The following is a 25,340-nucleotide window of genomic DNA, read 5'->3' as shown; positions in this document are numbered from 1 at the left end:
GTCCTTCACTCTTGCAGCTCGTCACCACTTAAGAAGCACCAGTGCACGTTAGCCGTCGGTATTGTCAGAGGCAATACTCCTTTCATCAACCACCGTTGATGAAAGGGACAATGAGAAGAAGATCAGTAATTATGAAAGATTGCTTCCTGCTCAGAGGCTGCGAGCATGCATTTGTCGTAATCAAGGCGGCTATTATAATTACACTCATTTAAACAGCTACTGAGTCCAACGGCCACCTCAAATGCGGCAGTGCCGCCAGCGAGCTCTGAACTCGTCCGTTCTAATCGATAGAATTAGCTCGGTGTTTGTTCCGGCCGTCCGCGGAGGAGAATGACTTTAATACGTCGCATTGAAAGTCTCCACTCTCCTTGAGTGTTTATGCAGCTGAGATGAAGCCCGTCCTTTCGGAAAAACAGAGACGAGCAGCCCGGGAGATGGAAAAGGCATCGCGGCATGAAAGGACTGAAAAGGCCTTGTGACTATGTGGAATAGCAATGATCGCGCCTTTGTGCGAAGAACAATAGCACAAGTACTTTGTTTAAATTACTTGCATGGGAAAGCAGACATTGAGAATTGAAGGGGATCTTTCAGTCTCGGGCCGCCTTCGGCGTCATTCAAGCCTGTTTATTCGAACGGAATCCAGCCTCTTTGTCCACATTTATTTTATCCCCTCCTTTTATCCCCATTCTTTTAATCCAGCGTTTGTATTGCCGTCATACCATATTGATCAGCCGGAGACCAGATAAAGGCACTTGTCCCCGCAGACCTGAGCGTTCAAAGTTCTCATCACACCAGATGCATTCTTTATGTTTTCTTCTTCTTTTTTTTTCTCTCTTCGCATTATTTGTCCAAGTCGAGCCCAATCAATGACAACAGCGCCGCTAGCCAAGTGCTGCTCGCTGGCCTAATTAAAGAAACAGAATGTGAGAGGGAGGGGACGGCGTCTCCAGGTGGTTCTGGCTGCAGTCGCTGGAACGCATTCACCCATTTAGCCACATCTGTTAAATCTAAGGCAAACGCACGTCTGAACAGTGTTTCCCTTAATCTCATCTGCCAGGCTGCATCTGCACTTCAGCGCTTCTCAATTTCACGTCCGTATCATCTTTTCAGCGTTTGGGATTAAAAAAAAAAAAGGAATAATTGCCAAGTTCCAACTCTCACTTGTAATGGATGTAAAGTTTGGACCAAGATTTTAAATATGTTTGATTGGTCGTCCAACCGTCCAATAAATTGGAGGTATTGCTGAAACACCTTGATTGAATTTTGCTGCCAAGCGCAACAAGCGTTGTTGTATTTGGCTATTTGTTTCAAAACATCAATTCAGGCCAAATTGGAGAAGGCTGTTTTCTCTCTTTCGTTTATAGCAACACAGTGAGCTGCAACTTTTAACTTGTTTTTCTCAGTCTGCTGCTGCAGGCCTGCACTGACGGCACCGGGCTGCTCTCAAACAACCACTGAACACCCGGAGAATCCACACTGCGTGAACACCTGCGCAATGCAAAGTGTCATTATCAGACTCTCATATTAATGCTGCCCGCCGATGCCGCCGCCTTGTCTCTCTTCTTGTCTTTCGTTCTCTCGATTCGGTTTCCCCGCAGCGAGTCTGCTGATTGAATTAGCTTCCCAAATGAAGTTTGTGGAAGGGGACGGTAAATCCATCAGCTTCCCTGATTCAATTGAACGGCTTTAGCGTCAACCTTCCCTCCGAGGCGCTTCCTTAGCAATACATGGTGGAATGGAATGTGTAACACACGTCGCCCCTTTTGTTTGGCGCTATCCAACGGAGCCGTCGTCTGTGTGCGCGTCCGCGTTTTTTTTTCCAAATCTCGGCCTCTCGGCCTCTCTACCTCTGAACGCAGGACTCATCCGTCTGTTTTATCTGCAGACGGGCGGTTCGGGAATCTGCGCCGGTGCCTCCCGTAATCGGCGAGATCTGCAGAAGCCGTCGGAGGCGAACACATCAGAGCTGAAATCAGTGCGGGCAGAGATTGGATCCGGGGCGACTCTGCATGTATATCTAATAGTTCCTGGGCCTCTCCTAGTTCCCCCTCCTCCGCTCATTCCTTATGTTTAAAGCGGATGCGGTTGTTGTGCACCCTGGAGAACGCCGCCTGCACTTAAGCAGCGCTTCTGCATGGTTCCCCTCGCACACACTCCTATCATTAATTTAAGGAAATCTAAAGTCAAGCTCTGGCCCTGGAAGACAGACTCGGGTTCATACGCAGCTACTTGTTCGGAAGCTGCTTGTGTCCGTCCAGCTTGCCAATTGTGCACACATTCGTGTTTTCACATTTCATACTTTTATTTTGCGTGTCTGTGCGCGAAGCACACGGCGTTCTCCGTGCAGACGGTGTCACTCGGCGCTCTCGTGTGAGGATTTGTTATAAATATTTCATACACCTGGCAAGCGGCTAAGCGTTTTGATGAGCCGCAAGTGCAACAGTCAGCGGCTTAAATGATTTTATTTTTAACTCACCTATTTCTCGGTCCTTTAAATACCTGTATCGTCACTCTCGAAACCGGAGCAGCAAACCTCAGCTCGCTGCAACATAAAGCTTTAGAATCCCTGCCAGCAGAAATGACCTCGTCGCCGTCTCTGAAAAATGACCTTAAAAAGTGCATCAAATACAGATATGTATTAGTCACACTAAATGCTAAATGCTGACATTTGTAATGATGTGCAAATAAGAATATGATATTAACCATTCATTCATATGATATATTGATGTCAGTCAGTTCTGCAGCGCAAGAGGATAACATCCCATGGGCCATTTTAAGAATACATCTTTCTGACTCTCGCGATTTCGAACCTGACGTGGGACAAATTGCTCCTGGAGTATTTGACACCTAATTCGCAGGCAGATCACAGGGGCAGACGTGGACCTTTGCGCCAGTAGCTGTCGATCAACCGCCCCAGTCATAGCCAGCGTCAAACGGGACGTGAAATCCCAGAAGTTCCTTCGCCAACGATGCTTCAAGGCCATTTTTCACGCATGTGAAAACACTGACACCCCCGGCTGGCTGACACGATACGCACCTCGCTGCTCCTACAGATGCCGTTCTTCCTGTGTAATGGCTCCAAATGATCCGCGGCACCGTGCTTGATTTCCTACCTCTTTTCATTTGCCATGGCCGATTCTCCTCACCGCTCCACGCGACCATCAAGACACGAGTTGACGTTGCGAGCTCAGCTCCTCTCTGGTTTGTGTCCCCTGCGCGGCCTATCAGGCCCTGGGGGCGGGTTGTCTTTGTGGATTCTCGCGTCAGCTTTGATAAAAGGCTGCCTTTGTTTTGCTGCGGGAGAGAGAGAGGAAGAGAATAATACTTTAATGGTCTAAATGTGCCTTTCTATTTTGAAGCTCTTTAGCGACGGCGCTAAATTATTGATGTGGGGAAAGGAAAGAAAAAAGAGACGGCTACAAAAACAAAAGGCTGACCAGGCAGGTGTTTGTTCTGCAAGCTGTTCAAGGAAAAGTATATTTCCTGGCACTGACATTAACAAAAAACACCTGATCTGAGTCTGACTGAGCCCAAAAACGCATTATTTGTGAAGCCCAGAGTCTCCTGAAAACACGCTGTTAATACAACATTTCTGAGTTATGTTGACTGCTGTGTTTGAACACAACAATGTGTTATCTCAAACTATTGACCAAGGTGGGTGGAGTTATTGAGACAGCACCCATTGGTGTTGCGAGTGCCCGTTCTCTTTGACCAAACTGTAAAGGAATGAATTTAAGTGCTTCTCTGCATTGACAGCCAGTCATTTTCAGTCTTTTTGCAACCATTTAATTTTTTTTTTTTTAATTTAAATTTAGTCAGTGGCTCAAACTCAGTGTACCAACATGTTAAAATAACAGTTACATCATGCATTAAAAAACAATGATTTGGTGTAATTGGTTTGTTTTGTTGTTTTTTTTAACATTTTGTGCGTGATTCAGAGAGAATGCTTTTGTCATTGGTTTGCAGTGTTAAACTGTGTCACCAAAGCAGCAACATGTTTGGATTATTCACATTGCGAGTATTGAAATGTTTCAGCAAGTAAATCCATTGCTAGACTCACTCCTGGTACAAACCAGTGTGTCACCGATAGCAGCAGGATTCGTCCTGTGGGCTTCCTTCATATCTACTCGGAATTTCCACTCGTGGCCTTGAGCGGCGAAAGAACAATTCTTGGCACGTCGCTTATCTGCATGCAGGTGTCACTCGCGACGTGTTTGCGCACGTCAGTCATATTGTGGGAAAGAGCGAGCTGGCAGCGAGACCGGCAGTGAAGAGGAGGAAGCGGAGGGACGCTGGATGCTCGGCGGCGGCCGCGCCGTGGAAAAGTGTTTGGCGAGGAGAGCCAGCCGCACACTTGCCACCGTGCTGCAGTTTAGCGCCTGGCGCTTTCTCTTGTATCGTTATCCGCGGAGCGTTTGGCTCGGCGATGTGCCGTGACCGGCCAAAGCAGCCGGCTCGCTTGATGTACGGCCAAAACAAGTCATCCTGCTCCCGCAACAAAGACGTCTCTCCTTGTGTCAGGACAGCTCATTCCGCTTGGAGCCTTTTTTTTTTTTGGGGGGGGGGGGGGGGGGGAGTGGGAGGGATTCCACATTTAGTACTGTAAAATAAAAAAAAAGTGACTCAATAGAAAAAATGGAAAAATGTTGAAATTTATTCCGTTTTTTTTTGGGGTGGAAATGTGGCCAGCTGGAGACAACCTGATGCAGCCAGCTATGCAGGGGGACTCGTCGCTCCCATATATCCCCGTCGCTCCGAGGCACTGAGTCACTCCTCAGACAAATTTCTCTCTCGACGTGAGCCCACAGTAGGCATTTATAACTTTTCAAATTCTGCGTCCCTCTGTGGAAAGAACAGCTTGAGAAGGGAAATCACAAAGGAAGACTGAGCCTGTGTATTGAAAAGCTGAAGTTTCATAGATTATTTTTGTTTTGTCGCACATCATCACATTGTCATTATTACTGGCTGCTCATTTGAATTGGAAATTGAATTTGACTGAACGATGATTACAACTGTTAACTTCATCGACAGACCTACATAAAGCAAAAGTCCTAATTTATTTATTTACTTATTTATTAGATAGCGTTTAAAAAAAAAAAACTGCCTCCACATGACTATTAACCAAATATGATTAAAAATGTACCTCCTGGTGTGAATACTAATGCATATAAAGACCACATGTCAGGCATGCAAACCTGCAGGTCAGCAATCTTTTCTCATCATGGTTTTGCTTATTTAGTTTGTTTGACATCATCATTTTGCATGTGCTGTTTGTATGTGCAACCATTTGTCTCTGAAAGTTACTGTGAATAGATATGTATTACATTTTTATTATAGTTGTACTTTTGGCCTATCTATCACATTTCACTTGTCATAAACTGAATATCTCCTCAGTGAAGGCGACATGCATCCGATGGCACCTTCTTAAATTTTTAGAAACTTCATATTCTATCGTAATATTCAGAACTAACACGACTTCATTGTCAGTCCGCGCACACAAAAATGATTCACCTTCTCTTTGAGGTTGGCTCCGCCTGCACTGGGGTCACGTGCACTTGACATCGCCTGACAGTCTGCACATGTGGTCGCAGGTGGATGAGAATGAGATTAATGCAGTCGGTGTGTAGACAGGGGTTTTGTGTTTCAAACCAAGGCCAAAAAAAAATGATCATGTACAAGTGGACAAGGCCTAATAAAACAGTCAATCCTAGTGAGTAAGACTGGATCGCTGAGTAAAATCTATAAAAAAATTACCTGGCATGCATGTTTGAAATTAAATTGGCTGAGTGTTATGTTCTTTTCTCTTTGACGGTGTGTTTAATATATTTTTTGTTTAAAAGAGCAGAACTGATGTGGCAGCAATGTGATTATTTAAATGATCCAACGTCCTGAAATTCTCATTCCTCCTGTCCTATATAAATAACTAGGACCCGCGTAGCTCCATACATGCACGCACACATGCACGCACACACCTTTACCTTCTAGTAAAACCTGCAAAACAACAGCTTTTATCACCCGTTAAAGGTCATGCAAGTAGTCAATTCTGTCATTTATGGCCCTAAACAGAGCGAGGGTTAGTTATGGCTCCCACATCGTTCACTTGTCATCCATCAAAGCTGATAAACCAGCGGCTGTGTGCTTGCACCTGCTCATGAGTCGTCCACTCTGGCCTTCTACAGGCAGGTTAAGGGTGCTGATGGGTAGGCAGCATTCAGTCGAGTTCCAAGGCTGGCCAGCTGCTGTTTGCCGAAAGCAACACCTGAGCGTTAGGAAATTATTTCAAGCATTAGCTAGATATTTTTTTCTTTCCAACTTAGAAAACTCTCAAGTGCATTGAAATGCTTCGGCCCTCCTCAGTCGCCCCAATGTGGCTCGCAGCTGTTCCTACACATTGATGATCTCTGAGAACGTTGAGAAGGTGTGCATTGCACGCACACTAAAACAGGGACTGTGTGGGAGATTCCCACCGGCTTTAAAGATTAAATGAGTCTTCGACGAGCAGTTAAATTAGCCCCAGCCGGGGGAGAGAACGCCAGCAGGACGCTGCGTCTGCATGTGCTGTGTCTACGAAAAGGGAAACTGGGTCTTGCTGATCTCCCTGTAAGGCCGTCCCACGTCACATTAATCTCTCTATCCTGGATGTGCGAAGCCACTTCTAATAAGGACCCAGAGTTTACGCACACAAGTCTGGCCTTAATGAGGCGGGGAGACGTGTGTTTATCCGGCAGAAGTGCACTTTTGCCCCTCACATGCAGCTCGTCGCAGAAAGGTACAAAGAAGTAATTGACCCTGTCTGCTATAATCCAACTTGCAGTTGTATTGTCGGGGAAAACTGTAAAGGCCGATTAAGGCTGACACTGACTCACTCTGCCTCCCCCTCTAATGCGGCCAGTAAAATCCTGAAACGTGTAATTGCTTTCGCCTTTCTGCTGAATGACCGCACCAGCAGCTTCTAGAAGTTGCTGCAAAGGCGACATCCAATCCAAGTTTGTTGGGGTGAACAGCTGGCAAGGATGAGGGCAGTGCTGACTGCTGCTGAGAGGCCCTGTGTTTCACTTTGGGCCATCAAAACATCTATTTGGGTTGTATTTATGAGTATATTTATTTATTTTTACTGCCTGTGACTGCTATCTCTGTTGGGCTTCTCTTGCGAATTATGTAACTGGTTGTCAAAATGGTGTTTTTAAAGTTGTCACCTATCATGTTTATGTAAGGGAGAGGAATGTTTTGCTATTCCAACAAAAATAGACCGATTGCAATGCATGTTAATACTTGCAACTGCTAACTAAGCTGTAACTGCTTTGTAACTGTCGTAACTAAATGCAATTTCTAAAAGCTGAAATTAATTATGTCCAGAAAACACCACAGGAAATATCACGTAGATCTGATCCACAAGTTGAACAGCACCATTGATCAAAAGACGGACCAGACAGAAACAACCTAACGAGTGTTCAAGACGCATATTTTTGAACAGATGGGTAGAAGTGTGTTAAAATATTTTCAGCAGTTTGCTGCTGGCTGGCTTGCTTGTCCATGGTTTTTGCCTGAATGATAAATCAGTTACATTCTGTACATGTGTGCTGGGACAAGGACAGTCGCCTAGTTGCGAGTCCAGCCGCACCCCTAGCTTGTCATGAATGTATCTGTATACACGCTCCTCCTCTCCTCTTGAAGGAGGCTCTGCCTCCTGCTGCCACAGTGGTTTCCAGGAGCAAACATTCTGCACCGAAAGACAAGAGCTCTTCATGAATAGTGCATTTCAGAACAAATGGAGTGTGGTGGCCTGCTGTGCATATCTGAATAATTGCAATACCTGCGCCGCCGCTGCATCGCTAACCGTGGAATTATGCCCGCTCGCCAACTTGCACGGCTTTTGTCGCACCTTCGTTAGCTTAGCATCTCCCGAATGGAGAGCTGGGAGTGGATCCACCGGAACGGCTTTTGAGAAGAGTTTGCTCTGCGTTTAAGGCCAAGTCACAGCTGTTGGACCAAGGTGTGTGAGCCTGCATATGTTTGACAGCAGGGGGCCGGGCTGCTTTGAGGAAGACCCCTCCGATCCCCGGGGAGTCGTCCTTAATGTTGAGGTTAGAGTTCAGAGGAGTGAGCTAGAGCTGAGATACTCACTGTTGTTCCTCTGTGCTGAGACTGACAGGGAGGAGAAACCATCACACACACACAACCTCTGTCTGTTGGCTTACGTCTTTAATCTACCATTTTGTTAAACAGCCCCATGACATGTATGTTATATCTTGGCCTATCACTGTGATTAATAGTTGTCTCAACATTGCGTGCAACCAGCAGCTGAAGGAAATGAATTCCCCGACCTGACGCCTCAACGTCTCACTACTATCTTGCCCTATTAAAATGCCGCTGCTTTTACTCCTCCTCCTGCACAGCAATGCAAGTGACAAGTAGGACATGTCAAATGAGGGCACTTAAGCTATTAATTTAGGTATTAAAGCAGCAATGTTCTTGCGTTGCCATCATCAGATGACCTGTTTTTGTGTTTACGTTGATATTTTTAATCCAATATTCAGAACATTCAACATTGTTTTGCTCGCAACTCTGTCATTTTATGTCTCGAGCAATGCAGTGGAACAGTCAGTCCTGGTTCTGAGTACGTATTGCGGCTGCCACGAACTTGGGTTGTAAATTTCCCGAGCGCAACATTCCTGAGCACTCCACCTGAATGAAGCCCAACTAAGCCCTCAAAATGTCAATAAAAGTAAGTACGTGTTTACCACCTGGCACCCATGTGCTGGGAGCGGCTTCAAACAAAAAATGAAAAGCTATTAAAAATTAACTCAAATGGAGCAGCCGGCCTCTCCCGAGCTGCTGTGCGTGCGCTTTCTGGTTTGCTGAGTCGGGGATGTAGACTTTTCCTCATTGTTCAACGCAGCGTAACAATGGGAAAACCTGACTTTTGTCTCCTGCAGTCAATCTGCTGATGACACGTAGAACGCGCAGGGGAACAAAGTACTACTGGCACATTCCTCTGCTCTTTTTTTTTTGAATTGCAAAAAAAAAAAAATAATCAAAAAATCTGCCATTTGATCTCACTCTACATTTCTGTCTGTGTTCTTGTCACGTCAGGTGGACCTGCTGGTACCGACCAAGGTGACGGGCGTCATCACCCAGGGAGCCAAAGACTTTGGCCGTGTCCAGTTCGTCGGCTCGTACAAAGTGGCGTACAGCAACGACGGAGAGCGGTGGAACGTATATCAGGATGAGAAGCAGCGGAAGGACAAGGTAACGCAGCCCCCGACAGCACACAGACAAACTGCCAACATATTTACTGAGACTAAAAGCGGCGCGCGAGGGGGAAAAAATTGTGTGGACTCACAAGTGCACGCGTGGGCGCTGCGTGGACTTGCATTTTGAATTATGCATCGCCAACCAGGAGGTAAGGTGCAGTCTGGATGGAAGGAAAGAAAAGAACAGAGAACATCTTGTGCAGGCAAACTGCAAGCCGGAAGAAAGTCCCGAAGATTTATGGATCCGGGCTTGTTCTTTTTTTCCCCCCATTTTGGGATCTGCCTGTTCTACTTTCTGCTTCCCGTTAAACGCCTTTTTATCCGCGGCTCAAACTGAGCTCAAGCGGTCTGGCCCGCCTCTCTGGTTTTCGCATCAGATAAGGCCACACTGTCAACCTGGCCCAGCTGAGGCTGCACTGAAAATCTTGTTTACGGGCCCTTCAACTGAGTAAACGTCCATTCCAATCGTACTCCAGAAAGTGCGGGCCGGGCAACAGCCGGCCTCGCCTCTGATATCGGGAGAGCTGCATGCTCAGGGTAACAGCTGAGGCTGGAGCACTTTGTCGCTCAGATAGCGCCGCTGTTTGCTTCTCTCTCCTGCCGCGGTTTTGAAAGCTTAGCGGTAGCTCCTCCGCTTGTTTGTCTACTTAAAGCGCGTCGACGATTGAAAATCAGGCGGCGCTAAACACGCCTAACGCTGCAAGACACAGCCATGATAGCGGTGCTTGAAATAAGTTGAGTGGCATAATCTTTCTTCCGCTGTGAATACAGTCTTCATTTGTCTCTGCCTTAGCTGTGGCAGGCACAATCACAGAGAGCGCGCATCAATCCAGTGTGACAACAGTGTTTTTGCTTTTTTTTTCCCCAGGAGTCATTTCCAGCAAGAAATTACAGTAAAAGAAAACTGTTTTCTTCAGGGAGGAAAAAATGTCATTTGCCGAACACGTCCTATCAGCCAATCGCATGGCAGCAACTCGGTGCTTTTAGGCTGCGTTGAGACTGCAGGCAAATCTGATTCAAGTCAGATTCCTTCTCAAATTTTTAGACTGTCCACACTGTTTTTAGCAACAAAAAAAAATGTCTTTTTAATGTCAGGGGTCAGAGGTCAGAGTGGACAGACTGTTTGGTGGCCGTAGAGCTGCAGTGCAGAGCAACACCTCTGAACAACACAGCAGCAACCATCAAGCGGTGCATTTACACTCATCGAACATTTTACAGCAACTCGGCTCGGAATCCTGAGTTGAACTGTTATGAAAGTGCTCTTCCTCGCTGGCAGAGCAAAATGTGCACAGAAGTAATCACAGCAATCTTGCCACACATTTATTTAATGCATCAACTTCATTTTGCACGGTCAAAATATGATCATTCAAATTGAAAAATATAAAAAGATGTGTGTAGCTTCCGAATGGCCTCAAAGTCTCCAGTCTGTAATTTGCCACAGCAATTGATTTCATCGCCTGCGCCCTCCAGTCTGCCGATGAGAGCCCCAAGGCTGGCTTCCTCGCAGTCTCAGCACTTTGCTCAGGTTATCCGCTAACTTCCACGGCTTCCAAATTTGATTTTTTTATGAAAACAAGAGCTTTATTTTGTTTGGCTCCGCGTGGCAAGACCTCCAGTTGAAATACGGCAGTACCTTGTTAAGTCATAAAATACCCCAGCCCTTTGCTCGGCTGTCCTGGAGCTGCTGCCAGTGCCTTGGAATGTTTTGCTTCTCTGAGCTTTGAATTCTACACCCTTGGATTTGAGAACTTTTACACCTGAAATGATCTTTGGATGTTGGCCAGTGCATTCCCAACGTGGTTTCACTTGAGAAATCTATTTATGTGGGTGACGTCCGAATGCTTGTAATAGCAAAATGTTGTGAAAAAAGAGAGATCTGTTTGATTATTATGTTGAACTGTCTCGTCTAGTTTCTTTGGAAAACAACTTGGGGCGGCGCAAAGACAAATCTTTGGTTGTAAAAATCTATTCAAAGAAGCCATTTCTCTCGCCGTCTGGTGTCATTGGCATGCAAAACACAGCGAAAACTTGAGGAGGCCGGCTGTCAAAATGAGCGAGCGCACGTTGAGCGCTCAGTATTAGAGGGCAGGCGTGTTTAGCAAGGCGCTGGAGAATGTCAATCAGTTTGTCCCCGGAAGGAGTCGAGGGGCTGTTCAGACGTTTGATTCTTCAAGGTGTTTCCCCCTCCAGTCGGCTGCAGCAGCCATTAATGCTGGAGGACACATTTGGCTGCAGGACTCCCGAGGCTCCTCCTGCCACACACCGTACTCTGAATCAGTGTGTGTGTGTGTGTGTGTGTGTGTCTGGCTGTCTGCTTCACACACACAGCGATAGAGGCTTGTAAGTATTCTTCTCAGCTCTCCCCTCCAGCTCCTGTGTGGCAGGGGCTGCAGGCATTCAGATCTAGATTGAGAGAGGAGGCTCTGTCAGAATACAGATGTTGTCAAAGGAGGGCACAGTAGCACGCACGCGCACGCACACACACACACCCAGTAGAGTCCATGATGCCGGCGCCTCTTCTTCGCAAACAAATCCCACGCACGTGTGCTCAGCTGCTCGGTAATGGAGACGAGCTAGAAGGTCTATTGTTTGAACACCATTAATCCAGGGTGCGTTCCATAATTATCCACTGGCTTCAGGCCTTCGTTCTTGAGCTCCTCACACTCAGGTCACCACTCCAGCCTGGTCGGGACCCGCCGCCGCCGCCACCCGGCCGTCAATATTTACACACTGGGTTGATGGAGCCCAGTCAAGCACCGAAGCAATTGATTTATGTTTAATCGTGTTTTGACTCGGGCTGACACGAGGTTAATTAGCCATTAGAGTCCTCAATCCCTTCCAGGTCAGGAGGTAATGGAATTTTTAGAAAACAGTCAAGAGGAGATTGAGCCCTCATGCGCTAAGTGAGATATGACGGAGTGAAAGCGATCTAATTGCAAAAAAAAGTTAACGGCGTCCTCTTTAAAATAAGTGGCCTAATTGCGTTGGAGTGCGGCTGGGTGTTGCACACCCATCACACACACGCACACACTCTCTTGACCTTTCAATGAAGACGAGGCCTGGCCCTCCCGGTGTCAACCCAGCTGACCGAGGCAACGTGACGGCTGTCGGAGTCAACCTGCTCTCTTGACCTGTGGAGAATGTTTAATCCTATCCCTGAGTGGGAAGGCTCCCATCTCCAGAGACACGTTAGGTCAGAAAGCCCGAGTCCCCGCAGGCCCGGAAATCAATAGCAGGGAGGAGGAGGCTGGTGGCTGCCGGGTCAGACGCAGAGGAGTGTGACCTGTATGCCGCAAGTTGTGTTGCAGATGGAATAATTCGAGAGCGCGACGACGTGAGGCCGCCTCATTCGGTCGTCGAACAGCAGCGGCAGCTCCTCTGTCTGCAGCTCCTCTGCTAGTTTTGCTAACGTTACTCACGAAAAGGACACGGGCACCAGCGACAGGTTTAATTGTGCAAAACTTCTCCCCAAAAATGAGAAAGTACCACCACCTTCACATTTTTCTAAAAGATCCTGTGGGATTTAGCCCTCAGTGATGTCACAAAGGGCACTGCACCTCCCCTAGTTGGATGGCATCATCCCTGGAGCGGGTCCTTCAGTTTTGAGGACAGCCTGTCAGACCTGTTGAAGTGATGTCAAACTTAAGAGTTTGCTGGAGATTGCAAACAGAGGGTTAATTTTGCTAACCATGCCTTTTAAACTGACGCTCACGCAAACCTGCTTCGCTCCAAAAAGTTCTTTGTCGAAGAAAAAACACAGAAAGATGTCGTTTTCAAATTTCTGTAACTAAGTAAACTGTAACTAAGGCACTGAGTCACTGTCGCACACATTTCCTCAAATGTCACTGGAAAGCTGATTTTTTTTTTTTTGTTTTCTGTTGCATTGTTTCCTTAAAAAACACAGCAGTCCAGCATGTCTTTGTCACTTTCTTAAACCCTCAAAACTAATTTCAATTCTCACCCCTTTCCTCACCCTTTTTTTGTGTTCTCGGTGATGTCATTACCATGCTGATTTGTTTTTGCTTTTGTTCGCCGCATTACCATCTCTTCATGCAATTTGAATTTCAGGTGTCAACAAAAAAAACGCTGTGACTCTTTTCAAATTTTAATCAGCCGCACTTTTATGCTCTTCCCCGCCTGTTTTCTATTCTTTGCCGCCGTGGTCGTTGCCACATTTAAGGGTGAGGAAAATCTCTCTTGAGAGTGGCACATCACTCGCTTCCCAACACGAAGAGTTGTAAGGAAGCCAGCACACTACTGGAGTGGAATATCTGCTGTCTTTTTGTGGACCAAACACCCTCCAATTCTCCAGTCCAGCTGCATTATTAATATACAGAACAAATGTGGCAGTCACACACTACTGTTCTAGCGACTGTTTCCGTTAGTGATGTACGAGTCCTCACTAAATTGTTTGAATCACTCAGTTGCTCACTACTGTTTTTTTTAACAGCGTCAAACAAGAAGCATCACTAATAAGGCGATTTCTCACTTCTGTCTTAATCTTAAAGAGTTTGGAGATGAAATATTTAAGATCTGATCATTTTAAATTGTGGCTTTAACTGCTTGTTTCGATGAGCAGATCAAGGCTTTTTTTTTTCATAGCTTCAAAATAAAACATTAGATCGCACAGTTTCTGTGCAACAGCGTGCAACAACTGTGTCGCTTAAACTTTGCACCCCTTCTAAAAACTAAAAAGAAAAGGGGGCGGGGGGAAGTGGGCAGAGTCCAGAATAGCTTGTGTTGTGGTGTTGTTTGCTTGTCTGCAGATGCAAGCCTTATCTGACTGCAGTCTAAGCCCCTGTTAGAATATAGATGAGACAGGCTGAGGGAAGAATGGCTCACACTGCGGGAGGCAAAATGATGAAAAAGACTTTGGGATGAAAAGATGGCCTGCTCTCGGTTCTATTATACATGTGTTATAAAAAAAAAAAAAAAAAAGAAATCTGTACACCTGTGGTCAGAGAAAAACACTAAGACAGCAAGAACAGTGTAAACAATAACACAAGAGGTAACAATGCAGAGATGGAGACAAAAGATATATATATATATGTCTTTTCCCCCTTCATATCACGGCAAATTGATCTGGAGCGGTTACATCTCATATATCCAGCTTCTGGAGAGTCCACAGTGTGATTGAGTTTGCTCAGGACAATTACACCTTGGCTGAGACTCTTTTGTTAAAGTGAGAGAAATCCACAAACAACGTCAATAAAAGTTTCAGGGGCCAATAGTCTGTTAGTTACTTAAAAGTGATGGACATGAACACGTTGCACCAACTGCACTCCAACGCTTTGTTAAATCTATTTTCTGAAATGTATGATCTGAAATATTGTATTTAGTTCTGGGGTGAAAACAAAAAAAAAGGATGATTGGTGAATACGCTGATATTCAACAATAAGATTCAGAGTCCTTGTTTCTCAGTGATACCAATGGTTGTTGAGCAGGTCTGCTGACTGTCCATACATAATGCTGCCATCATGGTGAGTGCGAGGGCTTTTTTTTTATTTATTCATCCATCCATCTCCTATACCCACGTCCTCCTGCCCTCAAGGTCGCAGGGGTCTGCTAGAGCCTGTCCTGGCTGTCATGGACAGCTTGTCCTGGACAAATCGCCAGTTCATTGCAGGGCCACATCAAACGACAAACAAAGATCGACACCCGTTCACACAAATACGGACAATTTAAAGTTCCTAAGTCGTCTCACGTGCACATTTGAATATACTCAAAAATCTTTTTTAAATCTGCATTTTCACTTTTTACTGCTCTTATCTCCACAAGTCATCTGCACTGGTTTTAATCAGCCCTTTGGGTGCAGCCATCTGATTTGATCAAAATGCCATAAGTCGGTTTTCAAATCCAGTCTGGCTCTGTAGCTTTAGGCATAGAACGCAGAGTGGAGTATAGGATGGAATATCGGAATGTTGGATAGACCTCCACCCCTGCTATGCCTTCCCCTGCTCTATCCCAACACGTCTTTGTTTTCACAAGAATCTCTCGCTCTGTTTGACTTCCCGACTCCAACAAGGTCGCTGCACTTATTTGAAACAGTCCTTTTTACCGCAAACACTTGGACTTTGCTCCTTGGACCCACTGGCTGGTTTTCCTACAGTGAATCCAGCCCAGTTCCATGGACGTGGTCTTTTATCTCATGGGAGCTGCCCCTGCGCACTGTTTTTCTTTTCAACGTATAGATTAAAGCTTCCAATAGCAAAGTGAGTTCCAGGCCAAGTTGCAGCTCCTTTGATGCGTGTGTGTGTGTGTGTGTGTGTGTGTGTGTGTGTGTGTGTGTGTGTGTGTGTGTGTGTGTGTGTGTTCGTTAGTTAGGTCCGTATGCATATCGCCTGCGTTCTCTCTGCGGGAGATTTTAGCCACAGATCCTTTAATGGCCTGCGTCTTTAGTGGCAGTTTGTGCGTACAGCACTTGTTTGTCTTGGACCCTGCATGGTCGAGTCAAGCAGAGAAGCCACCGAAGATCATAGGTTTTCTTGGAGAGCGGCTTGTGCTCAGATGTGCGGCGCACACAGAAGAAAAGCCAGGAATAGGTGCGAGTTCAGTGAACGTTCAGCTCCTCCTCGCAGTGTTTCAGCGGAGGCTGTGATCGGGCGAGTCCTTCGATACCTGCGGTATGCTGCGCATCCTTCAAGGACAGAGTCTGGAGGGAAGGAATGAAACGAGCCGTTAATGTTCCCCCGCCCCTGCCTGTCTCCAAAAGCCATCAGGAGTTGATGTTGACATATTTTATTTTTGATCCAGCACAGTTAAAAACTCCAGATCTTGCACCAAATACTGCTCTCTGCATCTGTTCGAAATGAAAACGTCGCCAACGACGATGTCTCTCCTGTCCTGCCGCTCCAGGTGTTCCAGGGGAACTTTGACAACGACACGCACAGAAAGAACGTGATAGAGCCGCCCATCTACGCCCGCCTCATCCGGATCCTTCCCTGGTCGTGGTACGGCAGGATCACTTTGCGCGTGGAGATCCTGGGCTGCACAGAGGAAGAGTGAAGTCCTTTCCTCCATCGTTTTTTTGGTTTCAGTTTTGTTTTTTTTGTTTTTTTGTTTTTTGCCATGTCCCTTCTCCCCCCCCCCCTCACTGTCCTTTGACGTACTGGAGCACTGCACCCAGTATTTCAACAATAAACTGTGCAACCTGTAAAAAGAAATTAATTTCCAATAATGGGGTTTTACAAGACTATGTGTTTGGCTGTTGGTGGGTTACTGTCTGTTATTTTGTACAATAATTCCCAGCCTGTCTCTCTCCTTTCACTCCCCTCTTTTTTAGTTGACCTGTGCCCCCCCCCCCCCCCCTTCTTTTTTTTTTTCAGAGGTCAACCGTCCTGTCCGTAATAAATTTTATGTAATATATATAGGGAGGTAAGGGGAGGGTTCAGGGTTGGGGGCGGAGTCTCCAGATGAATCTTTACTGTACAGTGTCACTTTTTAACGAGGACATGGAATCTGTCTGCCGTGCTTCATTGGATGTGATTAACAAATTTCATATGTTGTCCCCTGAAAAATATCATGACGAGATCACCTTGTCACTTTGTCAAACCTGTTTTTACTTTGATTGAGACACGGCTCTCTGTACATGCCTTTTTTTCTTTTTCTTTTTTTATTTCTTAATGGCCATCACTACAGGAATCACAGCACTATAAAAGCTCTTGTAACATATGTAATAAGACTTAAGAAATTGCATGGTGCGTGAAATATAAATGTATTTTAAGTCGTTCTAAAAAAAAAAAAAGAAAAAAGAAAAACCTCCAACCCTGAGAGCTTTGATTTTGGGACCTATTTTTATGTGCATTTTTAAATATTTCTGAAACATTAGAACACACTGCAAAAGCTCACTGATAATGACTGACAGCTGCAACGAGAACAAGCACTGCAGTTATAACTGGTGCGGCACTGACATTTCTCAGCAGTCTACAGGTAAGATAACCCCGCCCCCGATGGTTTTTAATTCCGACGACTCGACTATTGTTATTGTTATTTTATTCTGTACGTACAAATAATGTTTCCGTTAATCCTTTTGTTTGGTTTTATATAGATTTATTTGTCTGTCAGATGCATACAAAAAAAAAAGTCTGTTTAATGTCTTAATGTCGTCCTGTAGAGATGAGGTGATTGATTAAAAAGCTCAGGATTGTTGTCATTCCATTTGTGGCCACCTATTCAGAAATGTCTTTAATATTACTTTATGATGACACCACTTGAATCACTTAAATCCCTTGTCGGGACTTCAAATTCATTCTCCTTTTACCAAGATAAATGTTAAATGGGGTCTTTCTTTTCAGAGCACAGCTATGTCAGAAAAAAATAAATAAATATATATATATTAAAGCTAATCATCCCAAGTGTACATTGAAAATGAAGAGTGGCAGCATGAGTGCGAAGCTGCAAATTCATTTCAGAGTATATGACGATGTTATACCTGTTGGGATGAGCTCCCGGTGTGTTTCAAAAGAATTTTACAATACAGAGAGTGTTTAAAACATTAATACCGGTACATCGTCAAGACATCCGGCCTGTTTGTTGTTGCAGATTTTTTTGTTTATTTATTTCTATTTTTTTGCTTTTCTGTTTTTCCATTTTCATTGCGACTGCGGTGTTTTGCCGTTTGCTGCATCCCGCGCCGAAACCACAGTTGTGCTTTACTGCATTAAAAGATGAAAGCAACAAGTACCTGTGGTGTCACGTCACGCCGCTTAAAAATAGGCCTGGATTACTCCAGTTCCAGTGTGGTTCTTGACGAGTTTTCCCTGCGCTGTTGAACGCTTGACGGAGAACAGGAAGGGAGCCATGTGTGTGCTGTTACGCCCCGTGTTTCACTAATCAAGCCTGACAGTTTGCATCTACTTGCTTAACTAACCAGTCACATCAATTGCCTAAAAAGAAAGAAATACAGTTTTAGAGTACAACAAACTTGAAATTGGATGAAAGAAATGTGTCACATGTTGAAACGCTTGCCATGTGTCTGCGAAAAGAAACTTTAAGATGGTAATCAGGAGAGTTGGGGCCCAGTTGTGTTCTACTTGTTTGTACTCTAATTGGCCGGGCATGTCTATTAAGTGGGTCTCGTGTGTTGTGGTGCCAAAGCTTATTCACACCTCACTGAAGCAATTAGCTCTGGATTCAAGAAATGTAACTCTTTTAAATAGTTTAATCATTTGGACGTTGACTTCAAAGGCTTGGATTAAAAAGGAAACACGTTGTATGCAAAGATTTTCCCACTTTATTATTTTCCTCTCCATCGGCCATGAAAAAGCCCGGCTTGGACGGCATCTGCTCCGGCGTAGACATCTTCCTGTCGGCCGCCGAGCAACCTTCTGAGGAAGTTTCATGATTCATGAGTTTGAACAGCAGAGCGTATCAGAGATGTGCACACGCACGTTATATTCTCCTTAAAGCCTTTCGCTTTGCGCTCAAACGCCGGTTGTCTTGTGCAGTGCAAGATGTCATCCCATAGGTCGGGCAAAGTGAGCAGAAAGGAAACTCATCACGTCTCTGCGTTTCTATGCTTCTCACATATTTGTTTTTTTTATTTATTTATTTAGTTTTGAAAACGTGAATTTCAGCTCCTGTCAATCGCTATCTAGGAAACATACGCTGTTAGATTCAGACTCTGCGGAGGAGCGGGAGGATCAGTGTACAGTCAAAAATGTGTCGCTTGGAACAAAAGCTCCTTCAGTTTGACAAATAAAATCATACCTGTGGAAAAAAAAAAGGATCAGCTGCTTGCCATTCTTTTCACACCCTCTGGATTATTTATATGTATTCTGCTCATTCTCCGCCAATCAAGTTCCCACTTTTGCACTTGTCACTCATCTTAATGAGCTGCAAGTTCCACCTGAGGCCCACATGTCAGACATTCAGTCACGGCTGCCATTCACTGGCACTGCGTCTTTCTCCTGTTAGCCATGAGGGAACATCTTGTTGGTTGTAACCTGCCCATATTTAATTCTAAATACTAGCAGCAGACTTTAACGGCAGTTAAAGACAATTAGTCTTTGCAGTATGCCCACGTGCAGAAATCCACAGTTTATTTGATCAGGCAGTATAAGTGAACCAAAAAAATATGCAGAAATGAAATTGCACAAAATGTACAAATTAGTTAGAATCAAAGAAGTACATGGAAAAATACTGAGCTAAGAAAGAGAAAAGAAAGTTTAGCTGTCAGTTTGTTTCGAGGGACATACGTCACACTGAGCCTCAACAGCAGGAATGAACAAACGCAAATCCAGAGAGAAATAATACATGGCTACAGCACCGTTACTGCTACAGCTTTTGCTTTCAACGAGTCAGACAGTTCTTAAAGGTATACTTTCAAAAAATATGAGCTTGCATTACGGGTTAAGTGGCAAACTGGTTGAAATGTGCTTTTTGTTTTGTGTTGGTGTATATAAAGAAAATAAGAACTGTTTAGAAATTGGGGATTTATCAAAACAACATCAAGAGTGAAAATGAAGAAATGCAATGGCTCACTTCAAAACTCGCAAACCAAGAAAAAAGGAATCCAAACATGTCGACAGCTGTGAACTGCCAAGAAACGCATCCACCCTTTTTGTAGGACCGCTGAGAGATGGATGTGTCGAACCTTCAGTCTCAGAAGTCAGAGGACTCCCATCCAGAAAGAGCTTTTCACCGTAAAGTGTCGAAAAATAAGGGGTGCAACAGTTATTTTAGAGCTGAGTGATAGATGTGTTAAACTTCATGTTTCCAGACAGTGCACAAATAGACAACTTTTTACCATAAAGTGTCACAAAATGAGAATAAAGGGGGAATATGCATTTCTCAGCAATAATGGGTTTGTCCAAACTCAGAAATGTATGCAGCCCTTGCCAGCTTAAGATCTCTAGTGCGAGTCAGGGCAGCAACCCTTGTAGCCGTCGGTGGACATCCAGGGTCAGAGGAGCTGTGAAGCTGAAGAAGAAGGCCTACAGGGCCTACCTCTCCCGCATGGCCAAGAGTTTTGCAGCAGTGGCAATTGCCAACACAAAAATTCAGTTGTGGGAGGCGTTTGGTGAGGTCACGCAAAAAGACTTTGGATCAGCTCCAAGAAGATTCTGACAAATCTTCAGGTGCCTCAAGGGAGCAAGGTAGCAACTTCCCTACATGGTTTAGTGGGTGGGACAGATGCTTGGCTCAAATGAGGACATTGTTGGTCGGTGAAAGGAAAACTATGAGGTCCTCCTCAATTTCACTATATGTTCTGTACAGGAAGCAGGTCCGTTGTGAAGGTATAGTTAAGCTATTCTGCAGTGGTGGAAGACTAATGGTGGGTGCAACCTTGGTTACCTCAAGGCTTTGGATGTTGCCTTACTGTCCTGCCTGGTTGACATGTCTCCTCAAGACTACCTGGCCTTCGGAGGCACTACCACTTGAATAGCAGACTTGTGTCGTGGTCATCTTGATGAAGACAAATTGGTGTGTTCCAACCACCATGAGATCACTCTCCTCAGCCTTGCCAGTAGAGTCTACACCAGGGTGGTGTAAAGGAGGGTCCAGTGGATTGTTGAACCTCGGACTGAGGACCACTTTCTTCAGGGTGGTGGAGGGTGCTTGGGGGTTTGCCCAACCAGTCCACAAGAGTTTTTTGATTATCTGTAAAATGCTTACAATCATGTGCCCCTAGGTATTCTGTGGGGGGCTTCTGTGTATAGCTTGTATGGACAAAAATTCTGGGCACAGCCAGGTGGGGGGCCGTGTCCAGTTTAGTGACCTGAGGATCTCTTTTCTGCTGTTTGCAGACAATGTGATCCTGTTTGTGCACGAACCGCAGTGGTTCACAGCTGAGTGTGAAGCATCTGGAAAGTTGATAAGCACCTGCCAAATCTGAGGCCACGGTCAAGGTGGATATTCTGAGGTAAGGCCCGTCGTCAAGTATATAACATAACGGACTAAACCACTAAATGTTCAATTTCCGTTGCAAATTCTCACCTACGTCATCAGGTGCATGAAAATATTGGCAGGCATGAAGATACTTTGTCCATCTCTTCCTCACATGGGGGCACAACATTACACAAAAGCTCCTCATATTGTCCCGCTAACATCCAAAACTTCTTCCAACAAATTTTTTTAATTGATTTCTTGTATGAGGAGGAAAAACTCTGTCTCTCTAATGACCAGTTCTTTATCACTGCTGGAGATGGAGGACGACTCTTTCACCGTGATCGCTTGCAGCCTATGGTTATTTTCGTGCCGTAGCAGAAAGTTTTCAGCCAGTTTTAAGGTGAAAAAAGTCAGCCATGGATATTGGCGCTTTTATAACATTTATCTGCGACACACCTGTGTGTAATCCTTGCTGAAATGCAACACACATTTTGTGTGTAGCCCATGTCTTCTCTGGGTTTCATTTTTTGAAATAACATAAGTATACCCTTTTCACAAGAACTCGGGTCCATTTGCTACACTGTTGTGAAGTAAAAAAAAAAAAAAAAAAGAAAGAAAAAATAGTCTGGTTGATTCAGGCACTTACTTCATGTGGAAACTATTTTATCACCAGTGAATGTGGAGAAGAAATCATGAAAAATGAAAAAAAAAAAAACATGGTGAATTAGAGAGCGTAGTTGCTAATGGCCTCACATAGAATCACAGATTGTGGTGAGTCATGAAAGGTGCATTTTCTGATTGATATCGAGCTGCTCGAAAGGGTACAGGGCTGCACCCTCACCCATGTAATCAACCACTGCTCGCATTTCTTTCTTTTTTTTCCCCTGTAAGTAAGGCAACCAAAATTTCTGTTTTACGCTAAAGGGTGGAAGTTTAGGTCGCGCTGCTAGCACTGCAGTGGAGACTAAAAACAATCTAATGATGACTTGATTGTCAATGTGTGGGCACAGGGAGGTAATTGCCTCCTAACTTAGGTGCAGCTAGCAAAGCTACCTCACCATTAATAGCCTATCAGGATGCAATTAGTTTAGTCTGCTCGTCCTCTTTTTTGAAGCTTAATTAGTAAAGATTTATATTTAATGGAAGAAGTGGAAGAAGAGAACTTTGCAGTAGTCCACTGAGCATTTCAGTTTTAAATGTCTCCAATGCAGGATGTTACCATGTTACCATTTCCCTGTAAACCTTGGCTACTATAATCACACAGACAGTCTAAGTATACAGCAACAGTTTAGCAAACAAAAAATTTGTGACAAGCTTATGTTCAACACATGCTTTTGACGCAACATATTAGAAGGGAAAATAGAATGAGTGTTGTCAAACAAAATGCCATCTCTGCTGCTGCAATATATATTGTTTCATGTTTGAAGAACTTTTCATGCACTCAGGCTTTTCTTCTTTTTTTTCTTTTTTTTTGTCCATGAGTTATGACGAGTATATTTATCATGCAAGAAAGCCAGTGTGCACACATGGTTCTGCTTCTCTACGACACAAAAGCTTTTTCTTCTTTTTTTTTTGTTTTCCTTTTCCTTTCCGAGTACTGTCTGTCCGCAGTGCTCTCTTCTCTTTTAAGGGATTTCTAAACTAACTGGAAGGATCTGCAGGATAGATGCCCCTGCAACAAATTAAAACCAAAAATAAAAAAATCATTTGGGCTTGTCATTAATTTTGAATATTTTGTGAACATTTACTGCAGCCACCTTCCTTTGAAAGCCTTCTTGTATAAAGAGGTGCAAAGTTAGAGGTCTTGAATCTGTTGGGGGCGTTTTGAAATGTCACATTACTAAGTGTGGGAAGATGACGGTTCTCGGATCACATGGACTGTAATGCTCTCCCACTGAGTTCCCGCAGAACTGACAGGCAGGGACTTTAAAGAAAGACTTGAGACATTTACATAGCATAGCATATAAAGTCTATAGCAGAGACGTGCGGCCAGAATTCGGCAGGTGAGGCTCTAACTGACCTCTTCTTATAATTTTAGATTTTTTAAATCTGTGCATGTGCTTAGCAAAACTAAATATTTAACTCAAATACACACAAATATTAAAAGTATTAGCCTGACTATGGATGCATATTAAATATTTATAATATATTAAATATTAGATAGTATTTGAAGACAATGTATTTTATATGGAGCTATTTAGTTTTGCTGATCACATAAAACCCGAGATAGAAAAAAAGCAGACCGTGCCTCGTTGAGAGGGGGCGCACAAGAGCACATAGGTTCACCTTCCTGCCGTTCAACGCAGAGACATTGCTATAGCTGCAATTGCAAATTCAAGTTTGCAGGTGCTGTCCGTTCATTCATTTATACACACCTGATGTATACATTTTACACCACTCTGCTCCACCATTCAGGATTAAAAGTCATTATCTCCCATGAACAATGGAGAAATCTTTCATTTCTCTCTGTCTAAATGAGATACACAGAAGGGTTGAGGACAGGCAGAATTACTTTTACATCGTAAAGGTAAGGCTCTCTCACACTCCATAACTTTTTACCCCTCCCCTGGCACTGTGACTTGCAAGAAAGAAATTGTGCTTGCTGAATGTGTAATCTTTAAAATCATGCCAAATCAAAGATGTGAGGGGAAACTTTTAACGACCCGCCTCCACTGGCTTAAATTAAGGATGTAATTGAGGGCGAAAGCCTTAGCGCCTTCCCCTTTTTCTATTAAAAACCTTCAGCAAAACAACATATCCTCGCACATTTAACTGCTGTTCAATAAACGATTGCATGGCCTATGAAATCCTGCATCTACAGTATATCTAATTTACTTTGATTTGCTTTTGAGCTCCCATTTCAAAGTAGCTTTCGATGCCTCCGAGGGTGCTGCCGCCTCGCCTTCTGTTTTCAGATGAATATCCAGTCCTCTTCTAATCCACTGATACACCTTATTGGTCAAGGCAGCTATCTTAACAAGATTTACTGCTGGGATACAATAGGAAGATAACTCCCACACATAGCATGGCGTATGTTACACTTAATATGATTTCCAGTCTTCTCTGCATCATGCTGACCACGGGATGACTTGAAAGAAAAATAAACAAATAAACAAATAAAACAACCAAACCAGTCAGATTCATCGCTGCTAGTTTTGCCAAACCGCTAAAGTAGAGGAGATGTGACGACTCGCCGGGCGCCACGGTGTTTAACTAAATTGATGGAAAGTTGAACGTTGTGAAGAAACAGAAATAAAGGCCATCGGTCTCTGACAAAACACCTCTCACACAATAGCAGCAACAAGATAGCAGCTATGTCTTCCACTTCTGCTCAGCCTTTTCATGGAATCAGCGTTTGCGTCCTTGTTTCTTTTGCGTCCTTGAATGTGAGACATTTCAAATTTGAAAAAGGAGCAATCCAGCAGCCATGGACGAGCAACAGAGATGAGATGATGTGTATAATTAGTGCAACCTTCAGTGATCAAATACCTTTTTTGTTTCCCATTCTCATCGTTTCTTCACCTCTGTCATCCACCAACCTGAGGAGATGTGCCAAAGACTAATTTTAAACACATTAAATGATTAAGGGGAGAATAGAAAAACATATTAAACATCAGTGTGTTAGAGAGTGTGTCAATAAACTTGAGTGCAGGTAATTTAGCTAATTTCCCCATGCTAAAACTCCAGGACAAAGAGCACATTTAGCACCACGCATATCGGGAGAAACACTGGCCTCCATTTCAATTTCAACATCTGGGACTCCCTAAAGAAAATGTAATGACAACAAACACACAGCTGACTTCGCCCCTGAGGTTAAAATGTACTCAAGCCATTTAAAAAAAAAAAAAAAAAAGTAGTCATCAAAGTCATCAAATCAAAAGTAAATGATCATACTCTGGAAAATTAAATTCAATACAAATTATGAAGCCAATCAGTCCGTATGAAATGAAGCAATACCAGCTCACCTGTGTGACCTGTTTGAACCCCTTGTGTGCCTCCATTACCAGATTCCTTATTTTAGGCCCAGTCATCCCAGGTTACAATATTTCTATTTTGTACGTTGTTCATCTCTAGTGAATCTGTCAACTGTGAATTTCTCATTTTGCAGCTGTCACATGGCAGGGAAATGAATTGCCCGCCTTACATAAAGGATCCTTCAAGAAAATTAAGACTTCAAAATAAACTAAACACGTGTGTTGTGTGTATCTGTGACACACTTAGAGAAGCTTGTCATAGTTAAGCCTGATGATTTATGTG

General features: G+C 44.2%; 1 protein-coding gene across 3 annotated transcripts in view; it reads left to right on the top strand.

Moving 5' to 3' along the window:
* edil3a (EGF-like repeats and discoidin I-like domains 3a) overlaps positions 1-17,411 on the top strand; it is a 96,713-nt gene extending 79,302 nt beyond the window's left edge. For all 3 annotated transcript variants that reach the window (XM_076015139.1, XM_076015136.1, XM_076015137.1), the window contains 2 exons: positions 9,094-9,249; positions 16,110-17,411. In XM_076015139.1, the coding sequence (XP_075871254.1) occupies positions 9,094-9,249; positions 16,110-16,259 (306 nt within the window). In that variant the 3' untranslated portion in view covers positions 16,260-17,411. The remainder of the gene's footprint in view (positions 1-9,093; positions 9,250-16,109) is intronic.
* The last annotated feature ends 7,929 nt before the right edge of the window (positions 17,412-25,340 follow it).

The sequence above is a fragment of the Nelusetta ayraudi genome, unplaced genomic scaffold (assembly GCF_046127955.1).
Source record: "Nelusetta ayraudi isolate G7.1 ecotype Tasmania unplaced genomic scaffold, CSIRO-AGI_Nayr_v1 ptg000181l, whole genome shotgun sequence".
Taxonomy (NCBI): Eukaryota; Metazoa; Chordata; class Actinopteri; order Tetraodontiformes; family Monacanthidae; genus Nelusetta; species Nelusetta ayraudi.
The sequence above is the reverse complement of the archived record's forward strand: the minus strand, read 5'-3'. Positions and strand labels throughout refer to the sequence as shown.